Here is a 19,809-nt window from a genome sequence, read left to right on the forward strand (position 1 = left end):
TATTAGGGTCGGGTTTCGGGTCCGTTTTAGAAAAAAATCGGGTTTTGGGTTAACCCGATTAATAGTTTAAATTGTGGGGATGGCAAAGACCTTTTTAGTGGGATTGTTTTCTTGAATGTGTTTAAACATTTGTATGCATCTAACATAGTTTGACACTTTGACATCTATCCAATTTGGAACTTTTTAGTCGGATTATTATGACTTATGAATTGAAATTCACTGGGATTTTCTATTGTGTGATTTTGTCTTTGCCTTCAAGTATTTTGTAACAATCTAGAGATATGCCAAGTGAGAAATTTAAGACTAGATGCTTATCAAAGTAAAATGGATAGATGGAAAGTTGGTTGCCTACAGAGCTCACGTTTATGAAAATGAAAATACAAGAACAAATGCTATCTATAAATGTAGTTGTGTGCAATGGTGAAGCCTCTGCACAACAAAACAAAACAAAACAAAAAATTACCACAAACATAATATGCTTCATTCATCTTTATAACAATGAGTCATCAGTTTCCATTTCCAGTTGATATCCCAGAATCATTCTTGTACATTTAGACGAATTTTAAAACCAATTCTACAACTTTATTTCAAATTATTATTAATTGCATTATATGCCTAACATTATAATATTTCGCTTATTTGCAGATTATGCCACCCTGAAGAGAGCGTTCACCCACTCCAGACCCGGAGGATCAACCTGACTTTCTGGATAGTCATGTATTTCTCCAGTTCCCCCGTAACACCGAAGAACGTGATAGACTTTTTAGGTTTTATCGTATGTCTTTACTCTTTTGTTGATCCCCGCACTATTGAGTGGCCTTTCTTGGAGGAAGTGGCTCAAAGAAGCCATGTTGAGGGTATTATCTGGGTAAACACTCCTCGAAGGCGCATGTTTGATGCCGGTAACGCAATCAGGTATCGAGAAATAACACTAGAGTTCTTATCCACTTTCAATTTTAATCCGGTGCCGATCGAGTCGATTCATACCGATGTTGCTGTATCCTTTCGGTTATGCGGTAGGGTGTTTGACCTTACTCTACCGCGGTTTGCGGTTGCACTTGGGTTCTACGCCAAGAGTGGGTCACGCAAACTGATCTGTTCTTCTTGCATTCTCTTTTTGCACCAGCTAGGTGCAACCTAGCGCATTGCATTGCCTCATACTTTGCTACCAGATACCAGTTTAGGGAGGAGTCCTCGATTGCGTGCAGCGCCTATGTCACGACCCTTGTTATGGGGCTCGATTGTTTTCAGAATTGAATCAAGCGTTCTATGACAGAGAAATACGAGCAGAATCTGATCGGTAAGCAGACATGTGGGCTGATGAAGATCACTAAAAAGGTTGGGAGGCAGACTCGTTTCATTGCGGTGCAAGAGCCACAGCCAAAGCTCGAGCACCCAGCGCCACACCATCATGTGATTAGACCAGTGTCGCCGATCCCAATACATGTGGATGATACGTTACGTGAGCTTGTTGCTACCCAGGAGCTGATCTAGTTACTACCTAGGGGTTGGCAAAAAATAAAAACAATAATTACACAACAAATACTTTTCAACTAGCCCAGACTACATTCAAATTTCTAGCCCTATTTTTTAATCCTCCTCTATTTTTATCTATAGTTGTAATTGTTAATTTTTTTATATAAATTATTAATTTGGAATTGTTTATAGGCAATTGTATATTTGAATGATTGATTATGGTTTATTGGATATTTGGATAATGTAAATTGGAAATATTGTAATTGACTAGAGATTTATGGTTTATGTGTAAATTAGAATTGATTATGGTTTTACATTTTAAATTTTGCTTCTTTTAAAATTAAGGAACTTAAAAGATGATACGACGAAGTCATATTAGCAGTTTTTTTGAACGAAAATTTCAAGAAAATGACGATATAAGTCAAACACCAAGTTCAAACAAAAAAGGAATGTATTGCATGAAAAAGGATAAAAAGAATTTCAGTTATTGTATGAAATACGACAAAAAAATATTCCATTTACGTGAAATACGATAAAAAAAAGTGAACGTTACCCCTGAAATTTTGGTCTAGATCATATATTGTTGCTATCACTCGCCTTATAGATGCTAGGGTCGCGTGGATGATTACGCGGGTGAGGGAGGAGGGTCGTACAGTTCCAACACAGTCGGGCATACTTGGTTCACCGCCGCCAGAGACACAGGAGCCCCCACCACAGTAGTCATTATTTTATCATCGGGTGTTTAGATGTTGTATTTTGAACTTTATTTTTTGGACCTTATGTTTGGGACCTTTTGTTTTGGATATTATGTTTTGGTCCTTATGATTACATGTTTGTTTCGTTGCTTAGTTGATTATCACGTGTGGATTATTATAACTTTGCTTATTTATGTTTAAAAAGTTTTTCTTTTACAAGCGCAATCAATTAGAGTAAAAAAATGAAGATAAAGTATTTAAATACGTTAAATAATGCGTCACCCGACAACTTCTATTTCATTTGTCATGTGTCTATAAGGCATTAAACAACTATAATATTATAAATTATAAAGGCTATATTTCAAAAGCTGAGTTAACACGAGCCAAAACATCTACACCAACAAATGAACTATTTGTATAGCAATTATATTTTAAAAGCTTAGATAACTCATATATGTGTCAACCAAAATGGATTGTATTAACACATCTAAAAAGTCGTTACCCCGAAACGCTCATGTTGTACGTAGGTGGTTATGTATGAAGCAAAATATTTACTTTTGAGTTACGTGTTTTCTTTTGTAACCAACTAGGGTGTTATTTTTAATATTTTGTAATTTAAAAATTGAAAGAAAAAAAACTATACGAGTCAAATAGACCCTATACGAGTCATATAGCCATATACGAGCCGTATATTACAAAAGAATAAAACCTGACACTTCTGCTTGAAAATGACTTGACTATGCACCTATACGAGCCGTATAGAGCCTATACGACTCGTATAGGCTCTCCTGGTGTATGAATAACCTACCTGGTGTGTGTATAACCCAAGCCTTAAATTATGATGATAAAAAATCAGAATCAAATCACACCTCAATTCAATTAATCATAATAGACCAATTTCGTTCAAGGAGCACTTACTATTGTTTTGTTTGTTTGTTTACTTGGTCTAATTTGGTTAAGTACTTTCATCAAATACCTTGTGTTCACAGCTTAAAAAGAAAAAGGAAAAAAAACATGCTGAACACAATTTGGTCCCCGCCGTGTAGCTCAGTTGGTTATGGGGACGTAAGACTTGGAACAATAACCTAGAGGTCGTGGGTTCGAAACCGATCCTAAGCGTCAATCGCCTTGTAGCTGAGTGAGGCTGATTTACCTCTCACGTGATGGGCCTGGAACGGTTTACGTGTCCGGAACAACACGTTTTGGAACAATTTGATCATTGTGTTTGATTCATTATGATTAGATCTTGATCCTCAAAACATCTTATTTAAGTTGCATTAGTCGTCTTTGCGTACTTATAAAAACGATAAATTTATGGACTGAACAAATAAGTTACACACTAAAGTGATTTGGCATACTGCATTGTTACTTTGTGGTGTTTAAGGATGACAACAATTGGAACAACCTCAATCTAATAATGTTGGACCCACAAATAAGGCTTCGGGCGTCAAAAGATGGGGAAGAAAAGGCCCGTTTATCAGGTACGGCCTTCCCATGATTTCACTAACCGTGTTTGGAGCACTCGGGCTCAGTCATCTATTGCAGGGCAGGTGAGTGATTTCAAGAACCGGCCCGGTTGATACTTACAAGCCCAAAAACTTGTCACTGGAGGAGGTGCTAAAGGTGAAAACGACATCCTATTATAAACAAACCTGTTATATACAAATGGGTCGATTTGGGTTATGACTTATCGCTAACGGGCCAAATGGGTTAACCGAAAAGGAAACATGTCAAATGGGTCAAAACATTGAAAGTCGTCCAAAATGTATCTAAACGCATAAAACCTTCAAAATCGCTTTTTTAAGCAAAGTTCATATTATTATTATTATTATTATTATTATTATTATTCATCCATTAGGTTATATGAAGCATCCTCATTAATTTCATGTCATCTAAAACAGAAGTAACAAAACAATACACTAAACATATTTCCATTTCTCATAATATGTGAAAAACTAGAAGTCTAGAATAACATCTCTTAAACACTAACATGATAAAAGCTAACTAACAACCATTTTATTACATACTTTCATAAAAGTTGCAAGGTCTAATTAATGCTAGCCGTCTTCATAGACCACGCGTTTAGCTTCTTGACGGTGATGGGCTCATGTCCGTTGTTAAATACATGCAAATGAATGTTACGACTAACAGCTAATGTAGGATAGACCCTTGATGTAATAACCGTCTTTCCTCCTTCTGCAAAGCTTTCTACGACTGAATGGTCAATTAGACTCCTAAGCGAAAGCTTCTTTTCAGCTAAGTTAACATCCACAAAGCTTCCATATGATGGCTTGTATTCTTTTCGGTTCAATGAGGAACTGCGTTCATAAAAAGATCAATGTTAATTAGTTCATATAATTCAAAAAACCGCGTATATATATTTTCACTGATATTTTAAGGATCTTACTGAGTGGCATCAGAACACATGAGAACTTTATGTTTCTTGTGAACGGTTTTAAATACTCTAAAGAATACAGGAGTGTACTCTTCAAGATTGTGTGAAGCCAGGGTCAAGAGACCGAATGGCCCGAGCCCACCTTGAACCGTTGCACCACGAACTTCACATATACTTTTACCAATATCATGTTGTGGGAATTTCGCCCATTTTTCGTCATATAACTCCGCCTTTTCCAAACTTGAAAATGTAAACGTAACGTCAACATCCGCCTATGTTAACACATCACATCAAATAAATAACTTATCAACTTCATATATTCAATATATTTGCAAACTTTTAATAGTTGTTCTAAAATACAAACCTGTCCTGCAGTGACTCCTTTCACTTCAATGGTATTCCCTTTATTAATCATTACATTGTTTAGCTCCACTTTTTTACGCCTTAACGTTTCCAACTCGGAAATTGGCCATTGTACCAACAAATGTCCACTCGGGTCCAACCACACCTTTCGTGGAATCAACTACATACGATAAGCGATGAATCAGACATTTAAAAAAATAAAATTTAAAAATCACAAAAATTGCATCATATGAAATTATGAATATATATATATATACATACGAATATACACATTATAAATTATTAATATAAATTGTTACCTGAATTCCAGCCCAACCCTTTTTAATATCTTCAGTTTCTGTGCTTGACTCATTAGCCCAACCCCAAACAATCCTACGTTTCGTGCTCGGGTCATAAAATGACTTGGAAGCAAAAAGTTTACCATAGTCATATCGTAAACCACCCCAACCGTCTTCAGACGTGTTATAAGGAATATACCTACCGTTAACGAGGTCATACCTCCCGATGGTGTAATAATCGTACCTCGTCATTTCAAGGCTATTCTTAAGAACATATTTAACACCTTTACCATGTGTTGACGTGTCCAACCCGTGTGTTCCTTTACACGCTACCGGGTAAAAGTCAGGACATTCCCACATACCCGTGTCACGCTTACTATGAAACGGGTGTTTTGCCTTAACCCATGTAACAAAATCTTGGCTTCGGTATAAATAAGCGATCCCTCTATTATTATGCCTACTACCAATGATCATGTTCCAATGACCCTTGTTGTACCAAGCAGTTGTCGGGTCACGAAAAGCTGAAATGTTCTCACTTGTTGGGGTTAAGAACGGGTTGTTATCGTCGGGTTTGATCCATTCTCTTAGGTAAGGGTCTGAGTAGTTGGCGGGTATAGCGTAGACTTGGACTTGATGACCGGGTTTAGGATTTGGTGCAATGATGCCTGTGTACTGGATCACGGGTTTACCGCCTGGTAACACTGTGGCTGATCCAGACCAACACCCGTATTTGTCGTAAGGCTTCGATGGCACGATTGCTGGCTCGAGGTGGATCCAGTTAACCATGTCTTTCGACACCGAATGCGCCCACACAATGTTGCCCCATTTTGCACCTTTGGGATTGTATTGGTAGAACAAATGATAATATCCTTTGTAATACATTGGTCCTGTTTAGTTTCATTTTATTAGATTTATGTAACTGACTTTAATTAAATTATTAATAAAATTTCAAAGGAGAAACTTACCAGTTGGATCTATATATTCAGATTTAGCATAAGTGCCCACATAGATTTCATATTTTCATGCAAAAAAAAAAATGAAAATGTTGTTAAGTTAGTTACATATTAAATAGATAATAAATAGTTAACTAGAAACACAGTGGAATAATTCAATATATTATAAACAGAGTCAACCTGCTTAATTAACAGTTAACACTACAAAATAGTGAAGTACATGAAAAACCACAACTAAGCTTATAATGTACAAATTATAACAAATTAATCAGTACAATGTAATTATTTTATAAGACCTTAAAAAATATTATTTACATCGAGATTTTAACATATGAATAACACTAAAAAAATAAGATTTTACATCAAGATTTTAATTATAATATATCAATATTTTATTTATCTTTATTTTGGAATAATCTATTTGTTAAAACAATATTGATGGTATCTTTGCATTTTCATTAACAAAGCTTATATTTTGAGAATGATAAATAACAAAAGTACGCATGTATGATATCATACATACAATGAAGATCACTTACTAAGTTACAACTAATCATAGACACAATGTAGAGGAAAAAAGAAAAAGAAGTAGAGATACCGTTAATCCAGTTTTTCTTGGGTTGAAGGTGAAAACCGGTTCGGTATACCTGCTTTACTCTCACATGATTACGCGTTTGAGTTTGGTGATTACTATCGACCGCCATGACACCGCCTAGACATAACAATAATGCTAAAGCCCATGCAATCTTTGTGAAACCACTCATTATGACAAACAATAATATTCAAGGTTGTTGTGTATAGAAATGTGACAAGAGGGTAGAACAAAACACTCAAAGGAACATATATATACAAAGAATGCAAGAATTAGTTGAGGTTTTGGAGGAATTTATTGAGAACAAATCTCCATAGATTTACTCTTCCAGATCTTATTTTTCTCAAAGTGGGTTTACAACTTCAAACTGTAATAATTTACTATTTCCTTTTTTGTAGGGCAGTTAAATTATATGGTCTATAAATATATACTTTTTTTTATGTATACGGTTTATATTGTAAGTTTGTAACTACTTTTTGGTTTAATTTGTAAATTTTTTTAGAAGCATTGTATGTTTTAATTATTAATAAAATACGAAATGTAAATGTCATAAATTTTGTATTATTATAAATTTACAATATAAGATGTTTTACATTTATTATATCATCTATAATTTAACTAACCACAGCTCACACCCACATACACATACAGTTAAAGTTGCGGACCCATGGTGTACTTTGATGTCTCTAATAAATTCAAAGTTGTGGACCCATGGTGTACTTTGATTCTCTTAATTTTGACGCGTGAATTTTCAGCTTTTATCTGGTGAGTCGCATAATAATGATAATTTGATATTGTCGCTATCAAAAACTACAAACTACAGTGAGAGTTTTAGGCAAGCATTACCACCAAAGTATAGTTATATGTTCAGCAGTATTTGGAAAGTATAATTAAAGTACTTAGAATGACACAATTCTTTTATTTATTTATTTATTTATTGGTTTTCACTTTGTTTCTTAAATGCAACATTGTAGAGTGATTTTTTTAAATAAATTTCTTAGGGTCTGTCAATATGTCAATAAATCATATTATACGTTATAGAAAAAAAAACTATAGGGTAGGATAACCGAACACTCTATATGGTGGGTATGTCCACATATCTACTTATTAAAGTTACTTGGGTCAATATATTAATATTATTTTGGTTTAAAATATTTTTCCTAACATCTGTATATAATTAATAAACCAAACCCTCTTACGGTTGTTAATCATAACTTCTTAGAAAACTGGGACTACATCGATGCATGTTAAAACAAAAACACTAAGTAATTTGGTGAATATATTAGTCTAACATCCTCCTTTTAAATCAATGATCAAGAATATGAAAACCATCTTCTAAAAACATTGTATTTAGATACATAGAAAGAAAACTTCGTATAATGATCAAAACCAGATCATATAAGGAACTTTAAGATCTCTCAATGTGTTTTTTTGAAGACTCGTTTCATGTATAATTTGTTCACTCAAGTTATAATTTTATGTCTGAAGAGAGACATCCTGCTTGCTATGCTGGGGTGGGCCCAATCTAGTGGGGACTTAAAACTTCTTTAAAACATTAATTTTTTTATATTTAAAATTTCAAAACAATAAAACTTTTAGCCCAATCAACTAAAAAATACTTTTTGCCAAATCAATATATATTTAGACCAACAAATTAAACCCAAAAATAATTATTCAATCAAATTATAGCGTTCATTCATTCAATCAAAATCATATCGAAGGTAGGTCTTAAATATAATTTTCATTTTTTAACAGCTAATAATTTTTTTTCTACCTATCACACGGTTTACATTCACCTTTAATTGAGACTAGAATTCACAATCATTTGATAGTAAAACATACACCATTGCCTAGACAAATGGTTGTAGGTCTTAAATATATTAGACTGCCCAAACACAACAATCAACAGCTATTTCCAATATATTAGAGAATATCAATTTTGAAAAATCTATTTAACTTTGCTTTGACACCAGTTAAACAAATATATTTTTTACTATTAGTGTACGATAAGCTATTATTGTATTGGATCTTTTCTCATAAAAGTATTAAGTATAAAGCTATGACAATTATGCTACTGGTACTACCCTTGAAAACAAGTTACGATTATCACTGGTCAAAGTGTAAATACGAATGAACAATAGGTCATGCAATATTTAAAAACACAATTTGACACCATCCCATCTTAAACAATATCAAGCTGTACCATCAATAATACAAAACTGGACTAATATATAACTAAACAACACCACCACCACCACCTATGCTTGTCATTAAATCCAAAGAATGGATTTGTTTGTTCTGAGTTGATCCATCCACCATTGATCAAATCATATACAGACAATAACAAGAGTACAAAACATGATTCCGTTACTTCTGTACATGAAGTTCACCTTTGCATTGAAACAAACACCATTTTAGTTTATTTGTGACAAGGGTGATCGTGGAATCAAACTAATCTTTGACTCGTTCCCAGTAAATGATTCAAGCGAGTTATTTTCTCTAAATTCTTTGGATAAACTCTCCATTGGCATTGCTCTAAGCGATTCTATGCTCACTATACTTGGAACATCAGTATCATTTCTTCTAGGGGTGCTTCCAGTTGGCTCATAATCCTGAATAACAAAGTAACAACATATTTAAAATAATTACACATCAGTAAAAGTGATGGTTTTGACCAGTTTACAAACGAGTCAAATCAGGTTATGAGAAACTTATTCTAAAAGTAAACACGTAAAAAGATCGAAATTAAACCAAAAAATATATTTTTGATACACAACTACTTAAATCGTTTTATGCAGTTTCATATTATTATATAACCTTATTTAATGCAGAAGTTATAATCAACTTTTTGAAAGAGAAATAAATTGAAATAACTGACATACCAAACCAAAATATCGAACCCAACCCAAACCTAAGATTTCGGTTCGTTTTCACATGTACTGAAAGCCAAAAAAACCTAAATGAAGCTGTAAACACCGACTTTTGTTATTGAATTTTGGATTATAAATGTGTAATTATCAATTAATCATTGATTACAAAATAAAAATTAGACCCAAAGTTTCAGACCCAAATTCATTATTTTGGGTCATTTTTCAACCCAAAATTTTCGAGCCCAAATGACAACCGAGACCGAACCAAATCCACTGTAAAAAACCAGAAACCAAAAATAACGGTTTTCAAAAACTGAATTTACAGTTTCTGGTTAAATTTGAGCCCAACACCGATACATGCACACCCCAAGGTCAACCCAGCCCGACCCGGCCCATTACCATGTATTTCTGGTGGAAAGTATCATAAGCCTTCTGCTCTATCAGAGAAGATTGTGTTGCATGATCTTCATGTAGGCTCTCAATATTTTTCATGTGAGATTTTGTGGTTTCCTGAATGGCAGAAATGACATTTCTTTCTTGTTCCGATGCACCTATAGAGAATATTCAAAACACAAAAAACATCATTACAAAAATAATTAAAAATTAAAAGAATGAAAGTTAAAAAACACATGTTTCACAAAAACTTACTGTCTGTGTGCTTTGATAAATCTTCACTAGTCTTCAACACATCATCTTTAGCGGTCTCTTTTAAAGAGTTAACCTCACGATCATGATCATCATTACTATCTAACGCGCTCCTGCAACAGTCAACATCATAATTAGTTATTTAACATTGCATGTTTGCACTATATTATGATTAGAGTAAGTTCATCATTAGAGTAAGTGCAAGGAACATGAAGTTGACATTAACTAAGATAATTAACTAACCTGATAAGGGTGTCCACTGCTGTCACATGTTGCTTTCCCAATTCAATCACAGATTCATGTGTCGTTTTAGAATGATTTACAGCCGATTCAGTAGCATCAAAACTGAATAAAAGAGATAATGAGTGAATATAAAATAATCAACCAAATGAGAATACAACTTGCAAGCTGCAGTCAGCTTTTACTTACCATTTTTGTAGCACAGTCTCAAAACGACAGTGTTTTGATGCAACAAAATCTGCACTCTCTTTTGCATCATTTTCTGCTTGCACAGAGAAATCTTGCCATTTTCTTTTAGCACCTGATGTGATCTTGTCAAAAGATGACACATGCCGTTCCAAAACTGTTTTGCTTCCTGCAGCAGTTTCTCTAATAGTCGCCAGCCTAGCATCCACCTGTACGCATGACTCAACCATAAATTTGTATTCAATCTAAAGAAAACAAAACATAAGTTTCACTTTTTACGAAAAAACAAACCATCTCTTTTTGACGATTAACATGGTTTGAGACCAAACTTGTAACTTCATCAATGAGTTTCTGTGCATCAGACTTTAAATGTTCCTGAAAATACCAAAATACAACATAATATGTAATGATATATTGATTGTGTTAACCTTTTATGGAATTGCAGTTAACATTGTCCATTATATACCTCGTATGCCTTCTTAAACTCATCAATGTTCTTGGTTTGTGTCTCATCAACTTGAATGGCATGACTTTCTAACTCTTTTGATTCTTTCATCAGCTTATTAAAGAATTCATGGATTGATTTGGATATATCTGTTGTATGTCCAACACTTGCATTAAATCTCTGAAAATTCAAAAACCAAAACAAAATATTAATAGGCCATCTGATTTATGTTTTATCCCTTAAAAGAATCAACACAGACAAATCAGTGATATTAAAAACACCTAATAAAATGAATTTAGAACCAAGTTTATTATTAAAACTATATATTTTTTAGTCATCATATTTTGCAATTGGCATACTATCTGTCTTCAAGAAAAATATTTAGATAAAATGTTGTTTAGTGAACTGTGTGGCGGAAAGTTTGTTAATTTTAATCCCTTTTAATAAACAAACTAACATGAACAAAAAAGCTGTTCATTTAGTTAAACAAAAGAACATCAACACATGTCTCCTTTGCTCATTTATGTTCGTAAACATTCATTCAATTAAATCCATTTATATAGATGCGTTTATTTTTGTTCGTTCAAGTTCATTATATTAATTTTGTTTAAGTTCGTTAGTTTACGTTATATTCCATTAAACTTTTTGGCCCACTACATTATAACAACTTAGACTATTTATAACAACCTTTAGGCCCAACATATTGTTTTTCACATTACTTTTAACTAGTTTTAGTTCGGTAATACTTGTTCATCTATTTTCTATTATGTCCATTCATTTTACGTTCGTCAAATGTCCGTTAATACTCTTTACGAACAAACATAAATGAACATGAACCATTTTGTCACCTTCAACAAAAGATAAAATCACCAACCTGTCGAAGCTCTCTAGTAAAATGTGCCATTTCTCCTTGTTGAGTTGATAAAGAGGATTGAAGCTCATTAAATATAGAAAGTCCTTTAACAGCTTCTTCAGCTAGTAACTGATTTAAAAAGTAGTGAATATATACACTGCTTATGTTGTTAAAAAAAATTATTAAAACATTAATATGGTTTTACTTACTTCTTCAACAGAACCTGCATTTGAAGAAACCAAGGATTTAACCTCCTCTAAGTTTGCATTGGAATTTGCTTTGTGCAAAAGTACAACATTTTGCAGCTCCTCAATGTGAGATACATACAATGCTTTTGAACCACCGATTTTCTTTTTTAAGTCAATCATGCCCTGAAAACATAAACCATAGACAATCAACAATTTAATGATAAAATTGAAGCATATAACCTATTAAAATAGAATGATGAAACTTAAATAGTACCTTATCATTAAGGTTCATGAAAGTGTGACAGAATTTCTCGATGCATTGAAGTTGTTCATTTTGTTGAAACATTGATGTTGAGACCGTGTTGCAAAGAGATTTAACATCTTGTTTAAGCTCGGATTCAAATTTGTTCACGACAGATCTGTTACTAGCGTTCCTTTTATCTTCTCTTGCTGCATAAAACTCAAAAAACAATTGGCATTTAATCAGATTTGTATTGATTATTAGAAACGGCAAGATGTCAGATTGTATAACATGTCAAAAGGAGGTCTAATCCAATAAGACGAACAATGGTGCATGTTCATGTCCGTTCAACTTTAACCGAACAAACGATATAAGACGAACAATTAAACAAACAAAGTTTTCTTGTTCTTGTTCATTCTGTAGAAAATTAGGGTGTCAGTGTTTGTTTATGTTCATTTGTTAACAGTATAAACGAACGGTTCAAAAAGGTAAATGAGCACAAACTAAAGGACTAGCTGAAATAGATGACCAAACATACTCAAGGTAAAACCAATTGAAAGTAAACATGAACATCAATTTGTTTGAACACAAACAAGCGTAAAAGAACAAGCATTCACGGACATATATGAACGAACTTGACATGTGTACATGTCCGTTCGTTTAACTAAATAAACAAAAAAAATAATGTTCATTTGTTTAGTTAACAAATGAACTTTTTCACCAAACGGTTCACTGAACGTTGGTTTACATGCCTAATTTTCTGCTCACTTCTAATATAAATAAATTGTAGACAATGTTTTAGATATGATTACAAAAGCAAAGTTATTGCAGATTTGCAGTAATAATCTGAAATTTTAAACAAAAAGAGTGTATATGCAATAAAAATAGACTCTAGAGTTTAGACACCTTTCAACCCAACTATAACCAGTTGACATGTACCTGTACATCTTTCATTTGACCCATTTGACAAAAAAAACAACTAGTTCTCTGGTAAAAGGGTCAAAGACAAAAGATTGAGAAAACACTTACCGATCTTCGAAAGCAATAAAGTATTGTCCTTGAGGGATCTTTCTAATTTAGACCGCAAAACACAAGCTTGATTAGTCAGTGCATTTTCTGTAACAATTTGTTTATTAGAATACATATATTTTATAAAAAAATCATAAAGTTTAACATCTAAAACCAACCACATATACCTGCTTTTTTCTGTTCACGTATTATAAAATCCCGCTCCTTGATAGCATATTGACATCTCTTTACTTCTTCCTGAGCATTAGACAGCTCCTTGCTGGTTTTATCAAGTTTATTCTAAAGAATATAGATAATAGAAAGAGAGCAAATAATAAGTATGATATAATAATATAAGAAGTTCAGCAGCAATGCATGTTAAAATGTTAAATTTTAGTTTGATTTACCTGGGTTGAATCAAGCTTGTTACTCAAATCAGAGCACTCTTGAACTTGAGCATCATAATTAGTTTGCAACTCTTCAAATTGCTATTGAAAGAGAAAGTAACAAATAAACAAGAGAACAATTTTACTTAGCATAAAAAAGTACAAAGTTTATAAAACACCTTTTGTTGGTCTTCTATCTTAACTCCCATTTGTTCAATCTGATCTGCCATTGACTAAACAATACAGAAATTTAAACCATGCAGTTTAAACTTATATGAAAGAAAATATGATAATAATATTAACATCAAAAAACAAAGTGAAATCGGAAAAACTATCTAGTATGTACCTTGCGTTCCAACTCCTCTTGATAATATCGCTCTGTTGGTACATAAACACCATTTTTCTCACGTGTAGCGTAAACCTCTGCAAGTAAAATAAGTAGACAAACTGTCATTTTTGCCTAGTTTATTTTTTTAATCTTGCCATAGCATTATCGAAAGAAAACATTTGTTTTACCAGCTTTGAGCCTTTCAATTTCACCATAAAGATCTTTGATGAGAGTCGTTTTCATCATCTTCTGATTTACCTGGAGAGGAAGTCAGAAAAGAAGTATTAAACATATCAAATATAAGAGATGGTTCACACTTTAAAGCATAACTAGACTATGAAACCAAGAACAACAATGTATGAATACAAAAGCAAATGGTTCTATCTAAACTCGTTAAGAACAATAAAGATTATTAGATAAGAGGATAAACTAAGGGTTTTAAACTAAACTACTAATCATTTGATCATCAATATGTGAGAATAGAGGCTAACCTCTGGTTTGTTCCTGATATTTTTTGCCCTGTGAGCATAGTCCAATGTACTCAAGGTCTCTTCAAGACAATGAACAGCAGGAGATACAGTAGCAATAATACACGTTTTGGTCCTTCCACCCAATGAATCACGTAGCAGGCGAGTCAATTTGCTATCTCTAGATTAAGTAAAACACGAAAGTTAATACTTGAATGAATAAAAATATAACAACTTTAAGAATCATCCAAACCTATAAGGGATGTGCCCAATGTGTTCAACTAGAGCGGTTATTACTCGTCCTAGAGTAAGCAAACTTTTGTTTATTTCACCTGCTTCTCTTGCACGGCCCTAAACATATAAAAATGGCGTTAAGATAAAAGGTATTTCACAACCTTGATTATTAAAAAAAACTCAGTGAAAAAACTACCTCCCGAGCTCCGGATCGAGAGATGTTTTCAGAACCAGCTAAATCAACCAGATTCAGTTTGCCACATTTAATCAACTCTTCACCTTCTGGTGTGGCCTCCTTAATATGGATAGTTATCGAAAACAAGGAATGTGAACGACTGAAAAACAATTGATTGTTAAAGAATATCAATAAGTTTTCACATTAACATTAGAGATAATACAGAATAACTCAATACCTTGATTGCTTGTTTAACAAGGTTTCTGCAGTTTTACGTTTTGCAGAGCCTCTTTCAAGTAGAGTAAAAATTTCACTAGCACTCGTCACAATCTCTTCTTCTAATCCTTTAACAAGAACTCCCCCTTTACCATCTTCCATAAGTGGCAAAAGCTTTTTCTGTTTTTCTTCAAAGACTCGAGTGATTTCTTCAGGTGCTAGTAAGTCAGTTATCTCTTCATTGTATAACTCTAAGAAAGTTACTTTAACACTGTATTCTGCATTTTGGTGCTCCAGGGTATCAAATATCTGTTTAACAGCTCTAGGGATTACTCCTGCTCCTGAAGGCAGCTCTCCTTTTGGCCCACTCTGTTAACACATTAACCATTGAATGTCAGCTGTTAATAACAAAAAAGTAATAAAACCAACTATAAGATTAATTGTAAACATATGTGACCTGCTACCTTTGACCTCCTGATATCACCCTCCATGGTGTATGTTTTTCCCGTTCCTGTCTGTCCGTAAGCAAAGATAGTACAATTAAAACCTTTTAAAACTTCATTCACAATAGGAACGACTGCTTGCTCGTATAGATCCTTTTGATGAGCACTAGGTCCAAAAACCTGCATACAAGAACACAATCATAGTTGATTACTAAAAACTGTACAGCACCATGTGACTATTAAAGATCAATACCTTCTTATATCTAATAAGTCTAAACCTCAAAACTCATGAGTCATGAGTTCATGACTCCTCTAGCACCCAAAATCATACATGAATTGAACTAACATAGTACACAAGAGTGTCATTTCACTACAAAAACATATATAACTCATTTACAATGATATGATTGATTGTTACTCAGTGTTGTATCACACACTAGGCGCTAGTCGGGCGGTGGGGTAGAGACTAGCGATTAAACATGATTAATCGGATTGGAATTTATATATAACTTTTTACATATCCATATATATACCAAAATTTATAAATAATTTTTTCGATTTTGACCGCTTTTGACCAAATATCGACCTATGCATGATTTTCACAACCATACTGTTAATATAACACCAACATATGATCAACGACAACTAGTTGATGCATAGTAAGCCAGTTCTACTCCAAAAGCTTCATAATTAACCTAATTCCATGTAACAGTTACAAATCAATCAATGCATCATCAGAACAATGTACACTAAACAACAAACTCTAGTTCTAAAATCTAAACATCATGGAATCACAAACTTCCCATGCTACAAATTACAACACTGTCAATCGGCCACCTATCTAAAACACGATAAAACCTATTAATCAAAAAAGTACGCCATGTGATTTTTTTTATTTTTTTTAAATAACTTAAATTAGTAGGTTAGCGCGTTAGGCTCCATCATTTTCTCCTTACTGGTACACGAAACTCAAAACTGTCTTATAGCTATAACATATAGTAGTTAAACTAGCCGTTAACATCAATAAGCAACAAACAACTAAATAAATCAATCCGGTACCTTATCAAAAGTGAAAACCCTATCAATTTGCTTTCCGGCAATACTCTGCGAAACCGCAACCTCTCGCTGCTGGTCATTACACGTCACCACATGCGGAGCGTTGTTCCGTAACTCATCGTCACTAAACGGCCTAATTAATAATCAAATCAAACCTAATTATATATACCAAAACACAAACCCTAGCTATTCATTTATTAATTAAACTACGAATAAATTAATATACCTGCAACGAAGAAGAACCTGAACATTAACTCCTTTATCTTGACGAGTAGACATTATTATTACACACAGTTAGTGTGTGAGTGACTGTGTATTGATAATTTGATTGGATTGAACCGTTAAGAGTTTATAAAAAATGAAATAATAATAATGATAATATGAAATGGAAGCAGCGGGATGGATTTGGGGTTTGATAATTTGAATTGTTTGAAGGCCGCTCTTGGTTAATGGATCTGACGGTTGGTGATTTGTTAGTTTTGATCTGACGGTGTGTGTGGTGTTAAGATCTGGATCGTGGTTGTGAGATGACGGAAATGCCCTTAGTTGTGCGTTTTGTTGCTCTCCTCCCACATTAAAGCATCTACATGTTAAGTTAATGTTACAATTAATTGAAAAAAATAATTGAGTGTTTGGGATTTCTAAGGTAAAAGTTTTTTTTTTTTTTTTTTTTAAGTTGAACATGTCTTATAGTTTTTTAATAAGAAGTCTTTTAAAAAGTGTTTAGATTAATATAAGAAAATAAGTTGTTTTTTAAAAAGTGTTTGTCTTAATTTATTGATTTAAATGATCAAAAATGACATAAGTTAGTAATGGGTGAAATGGAACTTAGAAGGGTGTAATGAGTATTCTAATCATATATTGAAAACCCTTATTTTAGCTTTGTTGATAAGGAGAAATGGAAAATGCCTTATGTGTTCCCAAACACTTTGTTAACACAAAAAAAGATTTATTCAACCATCATAAGTCATAAGGAGAGGAAAATAAGGAATCCCAAACACAGCTACATCGTCAAACAATTTAAGAATGTTGTGATGCATATTTGCCACCAAATATTGATTTGGGATGAGCAAATGGTGTCGGGTACCATTGAATCGATACTGATCTTTTAAGTGCATCCTTGTGCATTGTGCTTATGTTTGAAAAGACAAGTATTTTTTTATTTGTTATGATTTATCATGTCAAGTGTTATGTTTATCTTCGGTTTGCTGGCACGAACTTCTGATTTATGTAATGTTTACATGAATATCATAAGCTGAAGAAGTGCATGATTATTGTTTAGTTTAATCAACTTTATTTAGATTATGTTTTTTCCATGTACCTTATAAAATGTGAACGAAACAATACACAAACGATAAAGAAGATTAACATGGACCAATTGAACACTATAGGCAAATCTCATGTCGGCCGTGGAAAAGAGGAATTCTTGGTTTATAAGCAATGGTTCTGCCTCTTAAACCATCAACGCGTAATGGGGTTAATGCTAGTGGACGGGAGAAGAGCACCGCAGTTAAGCATTCTCAGGTGAAAATGGTACTTGCACGGGTGACCTCTTAGGAAGATTCTTCTGGGGCAACAAAAACAAAGTTTTGAGTTCCTAAATAAGTCATCCATTGGGGACAAGACGGACAATATTGGTGGTACGAGAGTCGGGATGTTACACTGAAAATCCAATCGACTTGTTTTTCGACAATATTATGTGAAACCGTAAATTCTTTCAGCTAACTCGTCATCACTAAACGCCCTTGTAAACAATCATATCAAATCGAATTAGATTATCATCACATGATCTCAAATTGCAATATGAATCACAAAATAAAAAAATCAAATTGCACAAAACATAAACCCTGACAAATCATTTCTTCAACTAACACCGTAAAAAGAAGCGTGTTAAGGTAGATTCAAACTCGTAAGCAGCAACATGGAAGAGCATAAACATTGCCTTCTTTTTCATGGTGAGATGAAATTGTTTACACATAAGTAATATGTGTGTTTTTGTATTTGATTCGATTGGAATGTGTAGTAGTCTAAAGCAACTTGATAATCTTGTAGTGATTGCATTAATCATTGTAACTTAATTATATTTCGCAATTCACTCATCTTGTAGTTGTATATTTTAGTTTTTGAATCTTAGGCTCACAGTCTCGGTGGCTGGATGGTTGCCGAGTTTTGTTGCATGTGTCGTTTGTTAGATTATTGATGTTCGTGTATAAACTATTATACTAAATATGTATTTTGGGGTTAATTTTTTGTTGTTGTAGCTGGTGCAGCTTTCATTTTCAAGTATGAGACTTCCACGGCTTTATTCCTTACAGATCAATCAAATTGCACACCTACCGTCTTTGGTATTTATGACAATAAGAATTTTCTGTTAAATTCGTATCAGATGACCTTGTTGGCCTTTTAGTTAAAAAATAATAAAACTTAAAATATATATCTCAAACGACGTCTCAGACATCGAACCAAGATGCACCACCATCACAACCTTCCAGTTCGGCATGTCTCCACCATTATAGTCCTTCGTTGACATTCATCACTTGTTTTTTCTCGTACACAATCTTTGCGGTGTTTAGATTAGCATACTAAATGACCTTTTCACCTTTCCGTGATTCTCATCTTATCACAATTCATGTTTTCAACTTCTTAATGATTTAGTCAATTAGAATACGTTAAGCGGATTCTGCTTTACCTTTTCTTATCACTTTGAGACATTTTCATATGTGGAGCTACGTTTCGTCACTAACATTTGTAACATTCGGGTTTTCTATTCCTCATATTTGTAATCTTTATCCAACCCAGTTTGTATTCAGGTATTTCATCAATAAAAATCTCATATTTATTAGTATATTTATTTCAATTAATTCTCTAATTTAAATTAGTAATTGGGTATTGTATAATAAACTGATAAATAACTATGTGGAAAATGTATAATATACCCTCCATCAAACTTTAAACCTTTGTAGGGCCCTGTTTTGTTTATTTGTATTTACTTATACTGTTTATGATATATTTTAGTTAGCTTGTCAGTTTCTTTATTGTATGTATGGGCCCGAGGCCATGTAATGTCGAGCCCATT

At 33.3% G+C, this 19,809-nt stretch overlaps 2 protein-coding genes and 1 long non-coding RNA gene across 3 annotated transcripts; 1 reads left to right on the forward strand and 2 right to left on the reverse strand.

Moving 5' to 3' along the window:
• Positions 1 to 567: 567 nt before the first annotated feature.
• LOC143563648 (uncharacterized) lies at positions 568 to 2,574 on the forward strand. Its single transcript, XR_013140706.1, has 3 exons — positions 568 to 1,470; positions 2,122 to 2,338; positions 2,377 to 2,574. It is a non-coding gene; the product is annotated as an uncharacterized LOC143563648 (long non-coding RNA).
• A 1,644-nt stretch (positions 2,575 to 4,218) lies between these two features.
• On the reverse strand, positions 4,219 to 6,216 carry LOC143563653 (beta-fructofuranosidase, insoluble isoenzyme 3-like). The gene is made up of 4 exons (XM_077051148.1): positions 5,229 to 6,216; positions 4,931 to 5,089; positions 4,579 to 4,838; positions 4,219 to 4,489 (listed from the first exon to the last, which is right to left on the reverse strand). Exons 1-4 carry the CDS (start codon positions 6,087 to 6,089, stop codon positions 4,219 to 4,221), a joined length of 1,551 nt encoding a protein of 516 aa, XP_076907263.1. The 5' UTR covers positions 6,090 to 6,216.
• A 2,726-nt stretch (positions 6,217 to 8,942) lies between these two features.
• LOC143563663 (kinesin-like protein KIN-5C) lies at positions 8,943 to 17,037 on the reverse strand. The gene is made up of 23 exons (XM_077051158.1): positions 16,960 to 17,037; positions 16,737 to 16,866; positions 15,699 to 15,857; positions 15,257 to 15,603; positions 15,040 to 15,178; positions 14,863 to 14,960; positions 14,634 to 14,790; positions 14,331 to 14,400; positions 14,161 to 14,237; positions 13,994 to 14,047; positions 13,836 to 13,916; positions 13,617 to 13,728; positions 13,450 to 13,536; positions 12,454 to 12,629; positions 12,201 to 12,362; positions 12,013 to 12,120; positions 11,160 to 11,318; positions 10,985 to 11,068; positions 10,697 to 10,902; positions 10,511 to 10,612; positions 10,271 to 10,380; positions 10,022 to 10,173; positions 8,943 to 9,364 (listed from the first exon to the last, which is right to left on the reverse strand). Exons 1-23 carry the CDS (start codon positions 17,010 to 17,012, stop codon positions 9,167 to 9,169), a joined length of 3,021 nt encoding a protein of 1,006 aa, XP_076907273.1. The 5' UTR covers positions 17,013 to 17,037; the 3' UTR covers positions 8,943 to 9,166.
• Between the last annotated feature and the right edge of the window lie 2,772 nt (positions 17,038 to 19,809).

The sequence above is a fragment of the Bidens hawaiensis genome, unplaced genomic scaffold, assembly GCF_021521415.1.
Source record: "Bidens hawaiensis isolate Kalapana, Puna unplaced genomic scaffold, B.hawaiensis_p1.1 tig00021504_1, whole genome shotgun sequence".
NCBI classification, from domain to species: domain Eukaryota; kingdom Viridiplantae; phylum Streptophyta; class Magnoliopsida; order Asterales; family Asteraceae; genus Bidens; species Bidens hawaiensis.

Coding starts and splice junctions, on each gene's coding strand:
- LOC143563653 (XM_077051148.1), bottom strand. CDS start 6,089: ATGTATTACAAAGGATATTATCATTTGTTCTACCAATACAATCCCAAA. Junction 4,839..4,930: donor AAGGAGTCACTGCAGGACAG/GTTTGTATTTTA, acceptor GTGTTAACATAG/GCGGATGTTGACGTTACGTT. Junction 4,490..4,578: donor ATGTGTTCTGATGCCACTCA/GTAAGATCCTTA, acceptor TTATGAACGCAG/TTCCTCATTGAACCGAAAAG.
- LOC143563663 (XM_077051158.1), bottom strand. CDS start 17,012: ATGTCTACTCGTCAAGATAAAGGAGTTAATGTTCAGGTTCTTCTTCGT. Junction 13,917..13,993: donor AGATAGAAGACCAACAAAAG/GTGTTTTATAAA, acceptor CTCTTTCAATAG/CAATTTGAAGAGTTGCAAAC. Junction 13,537..13,616: donor ACGTGAACAGAAAAAAGCAG/GTATATGTGGTT, acceptor AAATTGTTACAG/AAAATGCACTGACTAATCAA.